Source organism: Danio aesculapii, chromosome 1 (genome assembly GCF_903798145.1).
Source record: "Danio aesculapii chromosome 1, fDanAes4.1, whole genome shotgun sequence".
NCBI lineage: Eukaryota > Metazoa > Chordata > Actinopteri > Cypriniformes > Danionidae > Danio > Danio aesculapii.
In genome coordinates, this window is record NC_079435.1 from 40,121,983 (window position 1) to 40,144,866 (window position 22,884).

At 34.3% G+C, this 22,884-nt stretch overlaps 1 protein-coding gene across 1 annotated transcript in view; it reads right to left on the reverse strand.

The window, feature by feature from the left end:
* spock3 (SPARC (osteonectin), cwcv and kazal like domains proteoglycan 3) overlaps nt 1-22,645 on the reverse strand; it is a 72,627-nt gene extending 49,982 nt beyond the window's left edge. The window contains exons 1-2 of the mRNA XM_056460366.1: nt 22,556-22,645; nt 22,346-22,462 (exon numbers count right to left, since the gene is read on the reverse strand). Of these exons, the coding sequence (XP_056316341.1) occupies nt 22,346-22,462 (117 nt within the window). The 5' untranslated portion in view covers nt 22,556-22,645. The remainder of the gene's footprint in view (nt 1-22,345; nt 22,463-22,555) is intronic.
* Between the last annotated feature and the right edge of the window lie 239 nt (nt 22,646-22,884).

A 22,884-nucleotide genomic window follows, 5' to 3' on the forward strand; every position in this document is an offset into this window, starting at 1 on the left:
AGATAAGTCTTTTGAGTCTCGAGAATGTGTCTGTAAAGTTTCCGCTCAAAACACCTATCAGATTATTTATTATACCTTTCAGAACATTGGATTTTCTGCGCCTGCGCCATTAATGCTAGTTCTCCCTGCCCACCGTTCCCACGTGCCTGTCAGAGTGTGCCTCAATCTCTGCCTCGGCTGCGTCAGATAAACAGTGACAGACATGAAGGAAGCAGATCTCATGTAATGTTTATGAGAAATACTACAGTAAGAACTTTACCAATGATTATTTGATGTGTTTGTTGTGGAGTTGCAACAATGATGTTTGCAACACATTGTCATTACAAAGTTCACGCACACACACAGCGGACACACACACACACACAGACAGCGTGCACGATTAAATTTGCAGTTTTTGCATGGCAAATGTGACGGTATACACATTAATAAACACTACTGTATGGATATCCGTTATGTTAATGTACAAAATAAACCTGATTCAATGTCCACAAACTGTGATTGAAGCATCTTATTTTGTAATTGCACTGACACGCAGCTTTGGTGATAAAGACAGTAAAATTGCTGTAATTTATTACAAACATGCACTGTTTTAAAAACGTTTTAAACTTGTAAAACTCATTCTTGATCACATTTGATGATGATTGATGATCACAGAGAGCTGAACAGATCTTTTAATCCTGGTTGCTTTGTGCATGTCCTGTCTTGTTGATATGATTATACATGTTACTACGAAGGCATGTTAATACGAGGCTGTCAATCAAATCGGTGGGTGGGGAAAACACACTCCTACGTGACGCTGTGGTGTGCTTCAAAATGGGAGGGATTTGGATCCCATTTTAATGTCAGGAAATTAAAAAAAAGAGACTTATTGTCTTTCTATCATTCCACTATTACTGTGGACACACTAAACATACACACAGTTCTGTCCAAACAGCTTGCAAAAATGATTTTCATCATAGGTGCCCTTTAAATGTGTATTTTAACACATGACACACAAATCAATAGAAATTACATACAATTTTATTGATTCATTTCAAAGTATATTTTAACAATAAATCAAAGAATATAATTTTTTTGTAAAAGATTAAGTCTCTGATGGCCCTAGAGTGTGTATGTATAGCTTCAACTCAAAATAAAAAAAATACTGTTTTAAAACTCTTTGAAACTGGCCCATTTAGACTTTAATCCTAATTGTGCCATTTTGGTGACTGTTGTTTTAAATTCAAATGAGATTGTACTCCCAACTTCCTTTTCAAAAGAGGGCGGAGCTACAAATATCTATGTGTCAGCATAATAATAATAATTCCTTATATTTATATAGCGCATTTCTGAACACTCAACGTGCTTTACACATTTTTGGGGGGAATCTTCTTATCCACCACCAGTGTGCAGCATCCACCTGGATGATGCAACGGTAGCCATATTGTGCCAGGCCAGTGGGTAAATTTGGCCAGGATTAAACCCCTACTCTTTTTCGAAGGATATCCTAGGATTTTTACAAACCACAGAGAGTCACGACCTCGGTTTAACGTCTTATCCGAAAGACGGCGCTCATTGAGCAGTACAGAGTCCCAATCAATATACTGGGGCGTTAGGACCCACACAGACCACAGGTTGAGTGCCTCCTGCTGGTCTCACTAACCACTTCTGCTATGATTAACCTAGCTTTCCCATGTGGTCTCCAATCCAGATACTGACCGGGCACAGACTAATGCCTATGCTAATGAGAGAAAGATCGTAACTAATGGGTGGCAGGCTTTCCCCCTCTGATGACATGTACAAAGGAAGAATGTCAATCAAAGTGTTTCTGCAGACTGTTTTTATGAAGTGTGATTATAAAAAATTAAATTAATACAGTTTTACTATAAGAAGAGGGTTATAGTCACAGACTGTGCCTACACAACTGTTTAAAACCCTTATAAAAGTGATTTTTGCATACAGTAATATGGCTCCTTTAAATATAATTTTTTTATTTTTTTTAATTAGTTAAAGGTATAGTTCACCCAATAATGAAAATGTACTCACTGTTTACTCACTTTCAAGTGGTTCCAATCCTGTAACCATTAACTTCCATAGTAGGGAAAACAAATACTCTGGTAGTTAATGATTACTAGTTTCCAACATTTTTCAAAATATCTTCTTTTGTAATTAACAAAATAACTCATAAAGCCCCATTCACACTACAAGTGACTCGCAGCGGCAAAGCGTCAAGCATCCGTTCATTTCAACGAAGAGTGAACGACTTCTGATGATCTCCATCTACCTGAGCAACAGCGACCATTGGCTACCAGATGGGTATGTTGAGCGGCACGACAAGGTTGAGAATCCTTCAATTATATGCAAATGAAGAGCGACTTTCTTGAGCAATTGTAGCACCAGTAGAGCTCAGGTGACCTCACCTCTCTCAGTTCGCTTGTATTCTCCGTGCTGTAGACCTACACAGACCTACGTTTGCAGCAGGTCACCGACAAGAGCGTCAGGCAGCTACAAAGTTGCTGCTATTGTGAATGAGGTATAAAGAATTGAAACAAGAGTGAGTAAACAATGACAGAATTATCATTTACAGGTGAACTATATCTTTAGTTGTTTTTTTAAGAGGGCAAGAAAGATATTCTAAAATTCACTTTTTACTAAACATTTAGTAATTTAGTAATAAAAAATATGTATAAAAATATTTTCTTTTCATTGCAATGGTAATTCAAAGCCACTGCATTAAAGTTTACACTTAAATATTCATTCATTCATTCGTTTACTTTTCGGCTTAGTCCCTTTATTAATCTGGGGTCGCCACAGCAGAATAAACCGCCAACTTATCCAGCATATGTTTTATGCAGCGGATGCCCTTTCAGCTGCAACCCATCACTGGGAAACATCTATACACACTCATTTATACACACACGGTCAATTTTAGCATACCCAATTCACCTGTTACACATGTCTTTGAACTTATGGGGGAAACTGGAGCACCCGGAGGAAACCCACGCCAACACGGGGAGAACATGCAAACTCCACACAGAAATGCCAACTGACCCAACCGAGGCTCGAACCAGGGACCTTCTTGCTGTGAGGTGAACGTGCTACCCACTGCGCCACCGCATCACCGCACACTTAAATATATAAAAAATACATTTTCCTTAAGTGGAACTCTTAGAAAGAAATGCCATAATGTCACATGAATCCTGAAAAATATAAGTTAAAGTGTCACATTTTAATAAGCAATTAGACGCTGGAACTGGAAGATGTTGAAAGAAGCTTCTCAGCTTATTAAAGTTGTGATATCTCCTTCTGTACCTGTAACCCAGCATCTGATCCTACCTTTGCCAAAACGAAATTGCTTGAGTATGAAGTATAGTCAATAGTGCACAATGCCGATGATAGTTTAATATGCATGTAAATTTACTTTCTATCATCATAGTTCCCACATACACAAACACACATACACAAACAGATTAGTATAGTCTGAGCACTATAAATCATGATTATTTCCCCTGTAATCACTTTAAGGGCATTCAGCAGCATACAAAGGGATTTCCTTGGGTATTATTAGAAGGCTTTCAAGCATATGTTGAATGAATAACCAATAAAGAAACGATAATCTGTTAATACTAATGCTAAGAGAAGTTCAGCGTTAAACCGATGACAGTGGACAGTGTGTACAGCTAAATCCCATTCTTATCATCACCACGCGCATTTAGCATACTGAGGAGCAGTGCTGTGTGTGTGTGTTTGTGTGTGTTTGAGGGCGGCCAGCATGACAGCAAGGCGGCTGTTCTCTCATGCAGAAAGTGCCGGAAGCGTCTCACCCTTCTGACATCATTCATTCTTTATAACTCTCTCCCTCTCTCGCTCTCTTTACAGTCTTTAACCACAAACGCTTCCACAAGGGCACCACAAACAGGAACATGCAACCATACAGATTCAGCAGAAGCTACATACAATCCGAGCAGAATTACTTCATGCCAAGCTCACACCAGATGCTAAATGATACGAGTGATAAAAGCGATCTCTTCAGGGGCATTCAACTGACAGAGATTTACAGTGACAACGTGGCCTGAAGTCATTCATTTTTAATGAGAGGTGATGATTTCCAGCAAGATGAGTGACAGCTACTGTTGGCAAAGATTTATGCAAATGAGAACAGATTTGATACAGCAACTCCCATTGGGACTGCAGACTGTGATCAATGCTCAGCTGAAGCTCATTTGAAATTGTAGCTTTAAACTTTAGTCAAGCAGTAGACTGACAGAGGTCTAAAAAGTGGCTAGCTGGAAAAAAGATTAATACATACATTATACATTAGATGTCAAAATTATTAGTCCTCTTTTTTACATATTTGAGCAACAGTTATTTATTAATTTGCTACAAGGATACTTATTAGTCATAAAGCATTACTTTGCTACAGCAATCCACATGTAAAATTTAGTTTTTAGATGTTTTTTAGAGGCTGAATTCAATCAAATACCGCCAAACTGCCCATACTACTTTAGAATTGTATGTTTACGTCACAAATATTGTCAGAAGTATAAAATACAGTTAATATTACTCAAAACATAGGGGGCGAGCTTGTAAGGTCATCAATGTTAACTGAATGTCATCTGGTGGTCGTGTTTGGTACTGTGGCCAAACAAAGTCTTACTGAAAAGGTCATTTTTTGAGATATCAACTTCAAATTTGGAAAATATTTTGCTCAGATATTTAGCTTTGATGTTCTCTCAATTTTAGGCTGGAACATGTTTTGCAAAATACATATTTTATGTATTATATTGACCTTTCTTTACATAAAGATAAAGGAACACAACTTGTTTTATTTAATTATGTTATGTTGGAAGAGTAATAGATTCACATTTAATGTCACCCTACAACCTGTAAGACCTTTTACAGTAACATTTTTAAACCGTAATATTGTAGTCTAAACCTAAAGCAATTATGACTAACTGTGTATAATTTGAAAGCTTAAAATTTTGAATTTCCATATGTGGTGAGGGATTTTTGATAGATATTACTGAGCAACAGTTATTTTTTAATTTGCAACAAGGATACTTATCAGAGCTGTAAAGCATTACTTTGCTACAGCAATCCCCATGTAAAAGTTTGTTTAGATGACTTTAGATGTTTTTTAGAGGTAAGAGCTAAATTCAAATCAAATACAGCCAAAAAGACCTTACTACTTTAGAATTGTATGTTTACTTCAAAAATATTGTCAAAAGTGTAAAAAAATACATTTAATATTCCTCAAAACAAAGCGGGCGACCTTGTATGGTCATCAATGTTGACTGAATGTCATCTGTTACTGAAAAGGTCATTTTTTGAGATATCAACTTCAAATTTGGAATATATTTTGCTCAGATATTTAGCTTTGATTTTCTGTCCATTTTAGGCTAGAACATGTTTTGCAAAATACAAATTTTATGTATTAGATTAACGTATACAGTTTTCTTTCATATCAATAAAGGCACACAACTTGCTTAATTTAACTTTTTTTTTTACTTTGATCTGATGTCTATTGTAGTTAAAATGTGACCAAGCTTAAATCTTTGCACCAATGCATTGAAGACTGACATTCATTTAAGTTAAATTATTGAATCATTTTCATGTCTATGTTCAAACAGTTGAGGCAACAGTTAAGAAAGAAAGAATTTTTCACAGTATTTTCTATATTTTTTTCTTCTGGAAAAAGTCTTTTTTGTTTTATTTCAGCTAGAATGAAAGCAGTTTTTATTTTTTATTACAAGCCAACTTAAGCAATTTTTTTCTCAGATTATCTACAGAACAAACTATTGTTATACAATGGCTTGCTTAATAACCATAACTTGCCTAGTTAACCAAATTAACCCAGTTAAGTCTTTAAATGTCACTTTAAGATAAATACTAGTATCTTGAAAAATATCTGGTAAAATAGTATGTACTGTCATCATGGCAAAGATAAAAGAAATAAGTTTTAGAAATTAGTTATTAGAACTATGTTTAGAAACGTGTTGAAAAAAATCTCTCCATTAAACAAAAGTTGGGGAAAAAATTATACAGGCTAATAATTCAGGAGAGTTAATAATTCTGACTTCAACTGTATAAATGATTGCGGTAAACTTAGAGTGGTTTCAACAAGGAAATCAGGACCCATTAGGGCTCTTAGCACACTTAGGCATGTAAATGTGGTAAAGATGATCTGCTGAAGTTCAAATTGAGCATCTGAATGAAGAAGAAATGGGATTTAAGTGACTCTGGTTTATGGTGCCAGATGGTCTGTTCTGAGGATTTCAGAAACTACTGATCTACTGGGATTTTCAGGCACAACCATTGCTGGGGTTTATAGAGAATAGTTAAAATAATGCAAAACAGTTATATTCACACCGCAGGCAAATATAGCCCAATTTTTTATTTTGCTCACATGAATTACAGTATGTTTTTGTCATGACAGTGTGAACAGCACAATCTGCATTTAATCAAATTTTTTCCATTCTGATTTGTGCCATATTCATATGTGATACTAAATCCAATAAAGGTCAGATGATTTGCAATGGGTTCCGCATTGTGATATGTTCAATTTCATGCAAATTTATCGTCATTCGTTATCAATAAGCATAGGAACGTACTGCAAACATCCCCTTCCTCCTCAGCTACTGCTTTTTATAACCCATTGATTAGTTACCACACCGGTGTGGTCAGTCAAGGTATTCTCTGGAGTGGACGATCATGTAGGTATGATTAGATCGTTTAGTGAAATCCATGATCAGCTCCTAGATTCTAATCTGCTTTTCCCACAAGAGCTGATGGTGAGCCAAAGAAAGTCATAGTTCACAACGTATCAGTGTTTTTAATTATATAACATTTATTTGAGGATCCAGATATTAAAATCCATATTAGTACTTGTAAAACAACTATTAATAGTTATTAAAATATACAGCTGTTATCTGTTGAAAATGGCAGTAATAATAATAAACATAGTACATAATTAGAAGGTTTATGCTGTGTGTAGTTGTTCTTTTGAGCATGCAGATCAGTTTAGGATCATGATCAGTTCACACTGGTAATCTGATATTAGCTGCATTTAAAACAACAATTGAACAGCTATGCAAAAAATCTGATCTGAACTTAACATATGCGAGAGGCAATGGGCAAGATGTCGATAAGGAACTCTAATAGCCAATTGTTAACATTAATGACTGCAAAAGGGCATCTCTGAACACACAACACATCAAAACATGAAGCTGATGGGCTACAGCAACAAAAAACCACTTTTGTCAGCTAAAAAAAAAAGAAACCAAGGCTGTAATTAACAACAAAATTAGACAACAAATGAAATGATTTCTGCTATGAAATTCAGAGGTCAGAAATTAGCCAGAAAAAAAAATGAAAGCATAGATTCCTCATGCCTCATGTCAGCGGTTCAGGCAGCTGGTGGAGTAATAGTGTGGAAGAGGATATTCTTGCCACAATTTGGGCATCTTGGTACCAACTGAGATCTGTTCAATAAACACAGACCATGTCCACTCACACTGAACATGGCAGTGTGTTCGCTATACACAGATGACCTTGACAGTCACCAGATCTCAATCCAGTACAGTACCTTTGAAATTGAGAAAATTTGCATCATGGATGTTAAATTTACAAATATGGTCAAAGGATTGTTTCTAAAACCTTTGAATACAAACCACAAAGAATGAAAGCCATTTTGAAAGAGAAATTCTAACCTGACACAATGTGTGCCTAATAAACTCTATACAGAAATATCTGGAAGACCTTGAAATACTGTCATGGACAATCATGCTCCTTGGATTCACCTATGCTGAGACCCACTACATTAGAAGCAATACCTTTTAAATATCTGACCATCCAATGATGACATTCATAATTTAAGAAGAGGCATATTTTTTCCAGTACAATGAAATTATAAAACACAATCAAATATATGAGTAACAGCAGACAATAACAATTTGTTGATCTAAAAAAAAGATCATTTTGACTAGAAATCAAATGTTTTTTTTTAACAAAAATATAGCAACTAAAATATTAAGATGTTAACATACCTGCAATCATAAAAAAACAGTATATTTCATTATGAAGATAATTAAAAACAGATTTTTTTACACTGTACTTTGTTGTTCTCTACATCCATCCTTAAATTTCATAATCCAAAAGTAACTTACATATAACTTTTCATATCAAATAAATGCTGATGATTACTAACCAAGGCTGTGAATGTCATGTTACACAACAGCTTTGATTTGTGAGACAAAAATAGGTTCAGTTAATATCGGGATTCATATCAGCTGACTTACAATTTGTGTAAAGAGAATGGATATATGGTATATTAACATCATTCAGACACTGTCCAGCCTGTGTTTGTGTCCATGTGGACTATCCTCCTAAGGGCTATTTTCATAAACATGGCAACATTTCTCCTCTCTCCCTCTCTTTTTCTCTCTCTCTCTCTCCATCTCTCTCTCTATCTCTCTCTCCATTAGCTCAAGGCCTGGAGCAGACTGCCAACCTCCATTCCATTAAGAGGACAAAGAAGAGAGGGTGAATGAGAGAACAGAGCGATGGACACACAGACAAAGCTGTTTGGATGAAAGGGAGATACAATTCAGAGTACAGCATATAAATCATTTATCTTTAGATAATCTATATTCTTCGACATGATCTCCCCTTATGGCAGTATAGAAACCAAAATAGAGTTCAAACTGAGGAGCCCTACGAAATGCATGAACAATACATATCTGTCCAAATCTCAAACGCACTCATTTGACCTTCATTATAGTATAGTATAGTATAGTATAGTATAGTATAGTATAGTATAGTATAGTATAGTATAGTATAGTATCAGTTTCAGTGGTTTTGTGTATCTATAATAATGGTAATATCTTTGTGGGGGTCTAATAGTGATATCCAAAAGGGACATTTTTATTGCACCAATTAAAATTGATCAACAATGCTATATCTGAACAAACGGAAGTTTCGTGTGCAGTGATTTTCAACCATTTTGATTCTCAAGATCACTCTTTTGAAACACAATATTCCCTGCACTATTAAACCATGATTATTTGTGACTCAGTGCTTCATACAATGTACTGTACGCTCTTTAATAGTTGCATTTCCATTCACCTATTTCTATGCATATTTTGGATGTGTGCATAAAAAAAACTGGTTGATGGAAATGCCAAGATGCACATAAATTAAAAAAATGCACATAAAAAACATATGCACATAACTGAGTAGGATAAACCTTTTATTCGATAAGAAAAGATGCACATAAACTACAATGGACACACTTTTACCGAACAAATTCCATTATGCGCAGTAAAAAAGTCATGTGATTTTGTAATAGATTTATTTATTTTTTTGTTATAGATCATGTGATGGTAAAAACGTGTGGGAATGGACAGACCAGCAGGCTGAACACATTGTAAAACATCTGAAATGTTGTTTTGGTCATTCTAAAACGCCAGTATTAGTATTATTATATTATTAATTACCTCCAGAATTGTCGAGAGCGTCTGTGCTATGCCTGACGCCTTCAAACGCCACCACGCGTTTATTGCGTGTCACATTTTAAGGCGCAAGTCACTTATTATTGTTTGTTTCTTAGACTTTATTAATCCCAAATGGAAATTCACGTCACAGAGCTTTCCATACACTCTCGGAAATAAAGGTACGCGAGGTGTCACTGGGGTGGTGCCTTTTCAAAAGGTACAAATTTGTACCTAAAGGTATATATTAATACCTCAAGGGTACATATTGATACTTAAAAGTACAAAAGTGTTCCCTTTTAAAATTTGTATTTATTAATATATATACCTTTAAGGAACCAATATGGACCCTTCAAGTACAAATGTGTACCTTTTGAAAGGGTGCCACCCCAGTGACAGCTCTTGTACCTTTATTTCTGAGAGTGTACAAAAAATAGATAAAATAAGTTACAAATATATATATATATAAACAATAATAAAATTACATTCATACTGCACACCTTAGTTTCAAAAACAATGTGTAGACACTTGTCCATATCTAATTAAGTAAATAATAATTAAATAAATTCTATATAATTAAATAAAGAAAAAATTCACACAGCTTCTCCCACCGCAGCAAATTCTGTTTTTACTGTTTATATTTGGCGCCAGTTAATCAGGAAGTGACGATTTTGTTTTCTTTAACGCTGTATCCATCCAAAGTAAATGATGACATTTATCAAAATTGCTATTTTTAAGTAAACTACTCCTTTCCATATTTAAGGTCAGACATTCACAGTCAACTGTTATTTGATTGAACAAACTTGGTCAGAAATTGTGGCTTTAATTTTTCAATTTCAGATATGTTTACTTGCAACCAGATCATCTGGTATTCATGTAAACACCTAAATCAGTCTGAATTAAATTTTGATTACATGATGGTGTAGACTGATGGATCAAATTCAACCCAGAAGACTCTTTTGCCATTTTCATGATTTTCATTACTATATTTTATTAGGATTTCTTACACTAACAATATCTGTTATCTATATAACAATTTAAAAATGTGTTCTGTTGTTCTGCCTTTAACTACCTGGGACTTTGTAGAGCATTTGTTGCTCTTTTGTTAGTTTGATTGCTTCTATTGTCTGAGCTGTCAACCAAGTCTTCAGCCATTTTCAAGTAATGACTGAAATGATGTGCCTTTTACTTTTTTGTAGACACTTGACCTTTATATTCGAACACTTACACTTTATATTCCATTTACTGTATCTGTATGACCTTGCTCTATGTACTGATTTAGACTAACTAGAACTTGTCATAGCCCTTACATCTTGAAGCTCTTTTGTTGGTTTGATTGCTCTATTGTCCTCATCTTTTGCTTTGGATAAAAGCGTGTGCTGAATGATTAAATATAATGTTAAAGTCTGCATGAGCTGGATCTTCAGTATGTATTTCTAACTGAAATGGAATATTGAGTAGAGAGCAGGTTTTATTTTTTAGATTTTGCACTGCTTATCTTTCACTCACAGCAAACGAATGGCTAGAGGGGTGTATTTCACTCGAACCGTCAAACTGATGTCATCAGAGAAGCACTTCCATTCACCTTAAGCCTAACAGTAGCTACGTTTCCATCCACCTATTTTGAAAACGGTTGATGGAAACGACAAGATGCGCATAGATTTTGAAAATGCGCATAAAAAGTGTATGCTCATAACTGAACAGGATAAACGTTTTATTCGATAAGAAAAAAATGTGCATAAACTACGATAGAAACACTTTTACTGAACAAATTCCAGTATACGCATTAAAAAAAGGTCATGTGATTTTGTTATTCAATTCACCTTTATTTGTATAGCGCTTCTACAATGTAGATTGTGTCAAAGCAGCTTCACATAAAAGGTCATATAAAATTGGAACAGTGTAGTTCAGTTTTTAGTGTTTAAGTTCAGTTCAGTTTAGCTCAGTTCAGTGTGTTTTAAAAATCACTACTGAGAGTCCAAACACTGAAGAGCAAATCCAACGATGCGCAGCTCTACAGATCCCGAACCATGCAAGCCAGTGGCGACAGCGGAGAGGGAAAAAAAACTTCACTAATTTGCGAAAGTGAAGAAAAAACCCTTGAGAGAAACCAGACTCAGTTGGGTACGACCATTTTAATTTCTCCGCTGGCCAAACGTCAATAAAAATATATATATATATATATATATATATATATATATATACACACACACATACATACATATATATATATATATATATATATATAAATATATATATATGTATTATTTATAATAAATGATTTATTTTATCTTTGCCATGATGACAGTAAATAATATTTTACTAGATATTTTTCAAGACACTTCTATACAGCTTAAAGTGACATTTAAAGGCTTAACTAGGTTAATTAGCTTAACTAGGCAGATTAGGGTAATTAGGCAAGTTATTGTATAACGATGGTTTGTTCAAAAAATACATAGCTTAAAGGGGCTACTAATTTTGACCTTAAAATGGTTTTTAAATTAAAAACTGCCTTTACTCTAGCCAAAATAAAACAAATAAGACTTTCTCCAGAAGAAAAAAAATATATAGTTTTAATAAGTTTAAAACGTTTTTAAAACAGAGCATGTACTTAACCTCTATAATCACCATGGCCGCATGGTGTCAGTAAATGCTAATGTATGTGTTTGTTAGTCTGTGTACTGCAAACGGCATTTGTGTTACTCATCATTTCAAAAACGCTTAGATAAATTAGACTACAAATACATGACATAAACTTAATTGGTATTTTTGACTAATGACCTTATTTCAGCTTCATCCATGTCTGTCTCTATCACTGACTGCTGTTTATCTTATGTAACACAGGTGAAGCAGACACATACGTGAGAACGTTGGGTGGGAAAAAGCAGCTCATTTGCATTTAAAACCACAGCTAGGCTACAAAAACAGCTACACTGTATTCAGACACCAAAATGGGCATATCCTGGAGGCTATAATAAATAATCTGATGGGTATTTTGAGCTGAAACTTCATAGACACATTCTGGAAACACCAAAGGCGTATCTTACATCATGTAAAAGGGGTAAACTAGGTGCCCTTTAAGTTTTGATGTATGAGACAACACAAATACATCTAATTACAGTATGCAATTATAAAACCAGGTCTTAATGTAAAATAACCTAGAAATTTGTTCCATAAGGTAACTAATACCCCCAAATGGCAGTTAACTCTTGACCTTAATTTGTTTCTTTTTCTATGAAACCTACATTTTTGGGTATAAAATGATCAGCCTTTTCACCAAAAACCACAACATCTTTAAAGTCCATCAAATCAAATCCCTTTTCTTGCCCATTCTGATGCTTGATTTCCACATGACCACAATAAATATATACAGAAACATCTATAGAAACATCACTATATTAAATAATGTTCTATATCTTTCCTTTACCCCAGAGTTAACACATAATCTTAGATTGAATGTAACAGTCATACACTTGCCTAGAAAAAGTACTCTCATCTTACCAGTATTAGCCTGAAGCTGATAGAGTGTTAAAATGTCACTATAGCACAGCTGAAGCGAAGTCAAGTGTGTGTGCATGTGTGTGCGTGTCTTAGAAAGACAGAAGATGTTTGACACTGAAGGATCACTGGTGGCCATTTTCAGCCTGTCAATCTCACAAAGCCACACACATACACACACACTTCACCAAAGAAAAGCTTGACAGGCTGTGTGTTCCCAGTACATGTGCTGTGTCTCTAAGCTTAAATTGTGATTGGAGGTCTGTGATTTTAGGGCTCAGAGTGTTCCAGTAATTGCTTTGCGGTAAGGGTCAGTTGATTACGGGGGAAAAATCATGTTGAGCCGCGTTTGCTGAACAACTAATCTGCATAAATCACTTTCTCTTTACTGATGGCCTGAAGTGTCACACAGAGAGTCTAAGTAATCTTTGATGTGCCTTTAACTGCAAAGCCGAAAAGAAGCAAGAGAGAATGAACGAAGGAGAGAGTTTTCAGTATGATTAGTGTGTGCATGTGTGTATGAACTGTAAAATAAAAAAGGAATTACGTTTATCCAGAATAGGTGGCTTTTTGAATTACAGATTAGGGAATGTGAAGTCCTTTGACTTTTATAAATAAACACATATGGCAATAAATGCTTATTTATTAAGGTTTTGTAAGCTCCCAGCATGCATTGTGTATTGCATTGATTACCTTGTTGTTATTTGTTGACTTTATTATGCTGCTGTTTTCTTAAGATAATTAGGAATTCAAAAATACAAAACATTCACAATATTGTTGTCATGGACTCTTCAAAATCTTATGAAATGTTCTCTCTTTCATTTGTTTTTTAAATCATAATTTTCATTATTTTTTTGTCCTGTCTTATGGATGAAATGGGCAGTTGACATGACGTTGCATTTTCACTGTCACACATTACAAATATGATTATCATTAGTATTAGAATTACATTGTTGTAATTATATAGAGTATATTGAATTCTTGTTATAAAAACTGCAGAATTATAAAATATTTTTATATTTCTGAGCCAAATCTCAAAACAGTCCTATGGTGGATAGCCTAAAGTTAAGTTCAATCATTTGAAAAGAATTATAAATTAAAAAGAAAATCATATAATAAATACATCAGGCCTAATTTTACAACTGGTTATTTTAGTAATTGAAAATCACTAAAAACCATGTCCTCTGGCTTGACACTATATGCTAATTTTAAACTGGACAATTCCATAGAAAACTTTAATTAGTTTAGGGACCCCATTCAAGATTATGTGACTAAAGCCCCCTGTGAAGCACATGCTAAGTTTTTGTCTTAGAATGTTTCACATATTTAAAGATGCAGTAGGAGATCTGCCTAAATGCTAACCGGTCTAAAGCCACGCCTCCTAATATCATGAACGCGCATATTAAGATGACAGAGACCCACTAAAATCATGTCATTCGCCAATTATAAAACGTTATAGTACTTTATAATACTACAATTCCCTTCAAGGCTGATTATATTACTTTCACCTCCTCGAATTATTGTTAAAGCTGTTGTTGTTTTATTATTATTATTATTATTATTAATTTTTTTTTTTTTTTTTTTTTTATTATTATGATTGTTGTTGTTGCTATCGGCGTGGGTGTATTGAAGTTCACCTCTTGATCTTTTATTATAATAATAATTATTATTATTATTATTATCACTATTATTATTATTATAATATTATTATTAATAATTCAACATATTTTTAGTTAAATTCTTTGTTTTAAAATTATTCTTTACTTCGGGTTTTTATTATTCGAATTTTATCATTACAATAGTAACGTTTCTTTTTCTTATTATTCTCATTGTTTCATTTACAGCACTTTATTTTTCTACTTTTCTTTTCTTCTACTCTTCCCCTTACTTTTCTGTTTTATTTTCTTTTTCTTCTCTTCTTCTATTTCCTCTTCTTCTACTTACTATTATTATTATTAATAATTTTTATCATTATTTGTCCTCTTCCCGATTTCCTAACCTCCCCTCATCTCCTCACTATTATCATTAATAGTATTACTTTTACTTTTGTTACCATTATTATAATTACTATTCTGACTTGTCCTCCTGTAATCTCCTCATTGTCATTATTACAAGCATTTCTACCACACACACACACGCACGCACGCACGCACGCACGCACACACACACACACACACAGATATATACACGCATCTGCCAGTACTTGCCTGTATTGTTGTTGTTTTTGTTTTTTGTTTTTTTGTTGATGTTTCATTTTCTTTGTATTTGTGTGATCCCAAGTTGTGTACCTTTTTACATATTCTAATAAAAAATTTAAATAATAATAATAAAGTTCCCAATGAAAAACTGTATATTTTGCGTTTCAGTTGTGTAGCGACTTGTCATAGTGTGCAATACTTAATGCATGCAAGGATCACTGTCTCACTCTTTGTCCCTAAGCGACTACTGTATGCTTGGTGGTTAGCTGGTGGCGTGCAGGAATTAATCTTATTACTAAGCCATACCAACATGCTATTTCGGACCGAATATTCAGAGTAGCATGGTAAACAATATAGTGAGCACGTCACAGGTTGTCATTCTTCAAATATAAACTAATGTGTATATAAAACCAACTTCAGCTCAGTAAAGAAGGCTAAGCGGAATAGCGCTATTTACTGATGTTTGGACTACTTATCAGAATTGTGGGAATTGTCAACTCGACAAATACTAATTGGATGATTTTTTTTTGTTTTATGCCTTACCTAGAATATAAAAGTACATATAAATAGATCACCTACTGCACCTTTAACTTTTTTCGGAACAACTTAATTTAAGTTTTGTTGTGCTTTGACGTGACACCACTGTTTACTGAAAATCAACAAGCCATGGAGAAAAAAAACATTATTCATAACGTCATAAAAAATACATAACACTATATGAAGATAAGTGTCCAACAATGAAGATAATTTGCTCTCATGCTATTTGTACAGTATATTATTGAGAGTTGTTTTTCATATTTTTTTCTGTCACACCTTAGGATGTATTTAGGGTACAGTTCAGTGTGTATTAAAAAATGAAAGAACTGATGAAATGAATGACCCCTTATATTTTCTAAAACATCAAACTGCATAAATATGTCATTCTTTTCTTCAAAAAATGGTGTTTTCCAAAAAACTCTTTTTTTTTGCCTGTATTACTTACTACTACTGACAACACAATTAGCTTACAGTGCTCAGCATAATTGAGTACACCCCATTTTGAAAATGAATATTTTTATCCATTTCTCAGTGAATATAGGCTATGTATTTTGGTGCATTTAAACAAAACAGATTTATTAAACAGATATATTTATTGAAATAATATTTTAGTCACCAAACATATTTAGAAATTGAAAGACAATACTATTAAATTCAAGCAAAATGTTGCAAAAAACAAATTACAACCTACTAAATTCCAACTTAATTTTTTAAATTTTTTTGCTTCTCTTGATTTTTCCTCTTTTTTAAATTTTTATTTATGTATTTTCTATAACATAAATTTGGGTGTACTAGATTTTGGACCATTATTGTAAGTTATTTTGTTAGATAAGCTGCAGATTTGGCTTCAGTACTAATCTAATGTATATACACAAATATAATATTGTATAGCTTCCTATTAAAACGTGTTTAAAAGGTAGGTGGGGGTGTACTTACATATGCTGAACACTGAATTTAATTTAAGAGATGTCATTAATGACAATATACATTTAATACTTTTGTTATTTGATATCCATTAAACTTATAATTTATTCATAAAATAATAACTAGTTATATACTGCGTGGTACTGTCATCAAAACTATTCCATACAATACCTTTTAAAAAGGCTGTTTTCAGAGATAATTATGGTAAATAAAAAAACAAAAAGCCTATTTATAGTTTGTTGAACAAGAAAGCTTTACAGATGGAACAGTTAGCATTTAGGGCATAAAGTGCAATTAAAATAGTCTGATTGAAATTAGTATCATGGGGACAACTGTTACAAATCTCAGTAGAAAAATATCAATGATTCCAACCCACATTTTTTTTCTTTTCACAATGATCGCTTGTTGAAGTACCTCATGTTTGGCCTGGTGTTCTTGATATTGTGCTGCTACTAAACTTAATTGAAGTCTTCATTTTAATGTCATTCCCAGTAAAATAATACACTTGAATATTTGGCTGAAATGAGAGTGCGTGAATACAGCTGGAGAACGAGAGAGACTAGATAGAGATAGAATGATCAGGTAGTGAAACTGCTCTAATTTGTCATGCCCTGTGTGGGAGACCACGTCACCCATGTGACTGTCTTAACTACATCCCTTACATAAACAACATTACCATAAATAGACACACAGGAGGAAATGGAAGTCCTCTGGTCCAGATGATATCATTATACTGAGTGCTCACTCTCAATTAACATCAGGTTTATAAAGGACCTTGTTATGCAACTCGACACATCTTGATTGTTGTTGATTGGATGTTGATGTACTCTCAGACAAGCTATCGTGACTTCCATAAAGCTGCCACGCTAGGTTTGTCAGTTACTCAGTACAGGTTTAAAAATGTGTATTGTTGTGTATTGTTCGGTTTTTAATGACTTTGTTCTATCACGTCGTCCCAGTGATTTAGTAGTTAGTAAATCATTACCTTGGTCTAACAGTGCTTAACATATTTTACTTTTTTAGGTTTTTTTTTTAGCAATTCCAGCTTTATTCTAAAACTTAAAACATAAATTTACAGAGAAAGTATATATTAACATTATATTGAAACATCTGTTTGTCTTTTCCAAAACTACTAATCACAGATTAAAGAGATAAGAAAAATATCAACCTGTAGACATATTCTATATTTTAAATTTTATGGATGTGACCAAAAAAACTATGTGAGTTTGCTGTAACATACTTTGTAAAAATTCTGTGAATTAAACTGCGCAACCCAAAAGAAATAATGCTAAACAAAAGGATATAAGTTGGCTCACTATAGAACAAAAATTATTGATTTTATTTTATTTTACATCTTTGGATTATTATGGATGTCACCCCTCTTCGTCATGGATGTGAAAGACATGAAATTGGCACTTGTGTGACATTGGTAAACAAAATATAATTGTTTGAAAACATTTTTGAGTATTTTTGCAGTATTGTAAAACACAAGACTACACAAAAAACTTGGAAAGAGTTTCGCTATTTTGGTGAAAATTTTATTTTTTAATGGCAAGGTTGACATTTTCATGGAATTGCTCTTTTATCCAACCCAGGCTCATTCTGAAAAGTGAAAACGTCCCCCTTCCCTAAACCCAACCAATAGTGTTTTCAAAAGCACAGATTGACCTGCACACCCACTTCCCTAAACGCAACTGACAGTGTTTTTAAAAACAATTCATAAAAAGAAAAGCCCTCGTCGGATTTTACCAAGTTTTCAGATTTTACCACATTCTCACCCTGTTATTTACTTGTTTATTTTATTTTTTGCCTTCTGTTTATGTTTTACCCGCTTTCTAGAATCGTTCTTCGCCAGACTCAGACCCTGTCATCATGGTCAACTCCTCTCCGCATCTCAAGTCCACCGACAAACATGGCGAGCTACTGGACAAACTGGTAACGGCGAGAAAGCTGTCCATAAAGAGATAATCGGTCAGCTGGTAAGCGTGAAAAGGAATGGCGTCATACCGCCACTGTAGCATTCATTTTAAAGATGAAATGCAGCCATACGTAACTCTGGCTACATAATCCGCGATCTCCAAAAGTGTATATAGGGTTACATTTTCATAATGAGCCTATGTAGCTTTTATCTTAATCAAGATTCAGAGAGACAACACAATTTTGACCCAATTTTGGTACAATCCATTTGATTTACTGTAGGTCATCAAGGTCTTCATAAAACATTGAGTGCCAGGATGAAGACGATGAGAACCAACATGAGAAAATACTATAGTAATTTATAGTAAATACTGTAGTGTTTTTAAATCATACTATTAAAAAAAGTACTTGAAGTAATCTGTTATGGTAAGACAACAACTATAGTAATATAAACAAATTACCCAGCAAAATTTTCTACTGCTGTATATTATACTACAATACATAAAGAGTACTACAGTATTTATAACAATTTTTCAATTCGCAGTTAATACTAGAGTATGCTATAGCATTTATTAACAAAATGCTGTAAATACTATGTAATAGGGCTGTGAGATTAATCGAAATCGAATCGCAATCGTGATTTAAAACGTTGCGATTAGCTAATTGCAAGAGGCTGCAATATGAAATATTGCATGAAATGTATTATTCAATTTCCCCTGCCCAGAGCAAATGTGTGACTGCAATCTGTGTGTAATAGTCTTACTAGCTAATTGAGCGAGCATACTTTCACTCTGCTCAATCAGAATTGTGCAACCAAACTACATCCTCAATAAAAGCGTGGACGAGTGACGAGTGCGGGAGGATGACATTTGCTGCTTCTGAAGCATTAACAGACGAATTAATATCAAAGAAAAATAGGACATCGGTAATATGGGAATATTTTGGCTTCAAAGTCACAGACACTGAACAAAAACAGGACAGTTTTATTTGTGTTTACTGTTTGCTCTAGAGAAAAAACAGTGTTTCATTTTTGAATATTTAAATGTTTAATTTAGTATCTTTTCAGTTCCCTTTTTAACTAACACTCACTGCATTTAGCAGTAAAAAGCTTTAGATTATTGAGCTGCAGCTTGACTATAAAATCAAATCGAAATATCTTTCAAAAAAAAAAAAAAAAAAAAATCCCAATTAGATATTTTACCCAAATCGCACAGCTCTACTATATAATACACTTACTAAAATACACTTAAAAAACACTATAGTATTTACTACAAACTACTACTGGATTTTTCATGGGGGTATCTTGATTAATGTGTCAGTGTATGATAAGCGATGCCATATCTGGTATGTATCATTATCCCCCACACAAAGACTAGTATAGGCATGGGCCGATATAAGATTCTGACGGCATGATAACCTTGGATAAAAATATCACAGTTTCAGGGTATCATGGTATTATGATTACTGCTCTAAAATAAGTTTTTCTTAGATATCTTGGTAGAAAACTAAAACTTTTTCCCTATTGAACACAATATATTTTATTTTGAGAAACATTTAAAATATTTTGGAAGAGTAAACATGTCAGGCTAAATTAATTATTGACTTCTGCTGTCTTCTTTTGTTTCACAATTTAATTTTTACAATTTCAAACGGCATCTTTAGATTTCTTTTCTGATGAAGATACTGCTGTCCTAAGAAAAAAACGTAAAAAAAAATCCTATACCTTAGGAACGGTATTGCAGAAAATTTTGGCGGTTTTAAAACCCTGACTTTTCCAAACCGCGGTATACCTTGAAAACGGTTATCGTCCCATGCCTAGACTAGTGTTACTTCTAATTTTCCTCCACAATGGGTTTTCATCAAATCTGTGACGTTGACCAATAGGAGTACAGAAGCTCTTCCATACACAGTACAACAAAAGTGTGCCAATAGATTCTGCAATGTTGAACTATGCAATGGTTAGGATTTTCTTTCTATTTTTTTTTCACAGCAAGGCAGCCAGTATCAAAAACACCACTTTCATAGCCATTGTTTTTCAATGCTCTAGTTTCCAAAAGTCAGCAGCTAGTTCTGCCTTCTTTATGACATCACACATTTTTTAAAAATGGCAAGCATTGGTCGGGATTCAACACGCATCAGAATCACATAATCACACACAAGTCAATACAAGCCACTTTAATAGCCATTGTTTGATCATGCTCTTGTTTCTGACCATCATCTGCTAGTTCCACCTTCTTGATGACATCATGCACATTGTTAAAAACAGCAAGCAATGGCTGGCTGACAAGCAATGCGCAGTCTGACAACAAGGCAGAACAAAACATGCTGCTTTGGTAGTTTCTGCTCATTCATGCTCTTGTTTTTGGAAAGTCGGTTGCTACTTCCACTTTCTTGCTAACATCATTCACATTATTAAAAATAGCATGAGTTGATTGGTCTGGAAATATTACATAGACATGTTTTATTGTCCACAAGATAACAATAATTTAGGAGATAAAAATGCATAATGACACAAGCCAGTACCACAAGCCATTGTTTATGCTCTTGTTTCAGAAAGCCAGTTGCTAGGTCTGCCTTCTTGATGACATCACGCATATTGTTAAAGATGGCAACTGTTAAAAAACAATGAATAGTCTTATGTATTTCTTGGCTAGAGTCAGAAATGCATAAACTGACACAATGACTATTTTATCAGACAAAAATGTCAGCATTAAATCAACACAAACATAGAAATGAGATCCACTTTCATAATAAAAAACTACATTATATTTAGCGATAAGATTTTGGTTTAGACGATAGTTCTGGAACTTAAAATTAATTGGCCAAAGGGATATCTTTTTCTCATAAAACAGTTTGCAGAGAGCTTACAGAACACTTTGAATGGGGAGCGGTAATCACATACTCTTTTGCAGACAGAACTGTAGTCTGTATATTGCTTGATGGCATGCAATGCTTGATGGTTTGCCTTTGTTTGTAACTATTATTATTGACAGTTAAGAAACACAAACTTAATAGCAGATTGCTATTGGAAAAACTTTCCATCAGCTTCTTGTTTATCTATGATTGTATAAAACCAATATCACACTCACAACCATTCAGTTGCTCTATTCCTCCTAAGGAGTTTTAACTGGATAGCCCTAATATTTTATATTTAAATAAGTCAGAATTCCTGTTTTGTTGTTTTAACTAAGCAAAATCTTAACTATTAGGCTGTCTACCTCTTAAAGTAAGTGTACAACGGTTGAAAATCACTGCACTAAAACATGCACGCACGCACGCGCACGAAGCATCAAGCATCGCAACATCCGCAGGTGAAAGACATACTTGTTATTGTTCGTAAGACACCCTAATTTCTGCTCTGTCTATCAAACAAAACAAGTGCTCAGCCTAATAGACACAAAGCTCATATAGTTCAGACCTCATCTTATAGCGTATTAACCCGTGGATGGTTAAAATAGCCGTACCAAAGCCCACTTAACAGCGCATAAGTGACGCACTGAGTCTAATTGATTGGTGACTGTCTTCCGTAAAATACTGAATTAATACAAACGGAAATGGATTTAAGAAAGGCGTACTTTACAATTTACACAGCCTAAATATTTCCCGTGCTACTTTTTCCTCAAACAGTTAGCATCTTACCGTAAAAATACACGGCATGCACTCAAACAAGACATACAGATCTAAATAAAAGGTTGTGTATCAAACAGATCTTATCAGCATAGCTTCAAACGCGTCTATAAGCACAGAAATGCCGTTTATTTAAGCAACAGAAATGAGTTTTTTTTTAAGCTGAGCAGCACTCACATCTCTGAATTTGTCCCATCTCCCGGTCAACCATTTGTCGTCCAAAAAATTGCCGTTGTCGTTGCGGGTAGAAGCTCCGGCGATCAGCAGCGCGCACACACCGACCAGCACAAGCATCTGCATCGAGATCGAGAGAGAAATCAACACAAACTGATAAACACACCGGCAGAAAACACCGAAAACCCGCTGCGATATTCCCTTATGCGTCACCTTCAAGAGGAGAATGTGAGCGCTGTCATTGACTGAAGATCTCCGTGCAGAGACTCAACTGATCCTCGGCTCTCTCTCTCTCTCTCTCTCTCTCTCTCTCTCTCTCTCTCTCTCTCTCTCTCTCTCTCTCTCTCTCTCTCTCTCTCTCTCAAGCGTATGCTCGTGAAGGCGGACGTGGGCGCGCTTATCGACTGCTTTCTTCCTGTATTGTTACATTTGAAGGAGAATGATTACATATTTAATTATTTTTGTTACTTAAACAAATAAGTCAAATTGCATTTTAAAGCATATTCAACAAACTCATTGTGTACGTTTTTGTTCTTTTATTA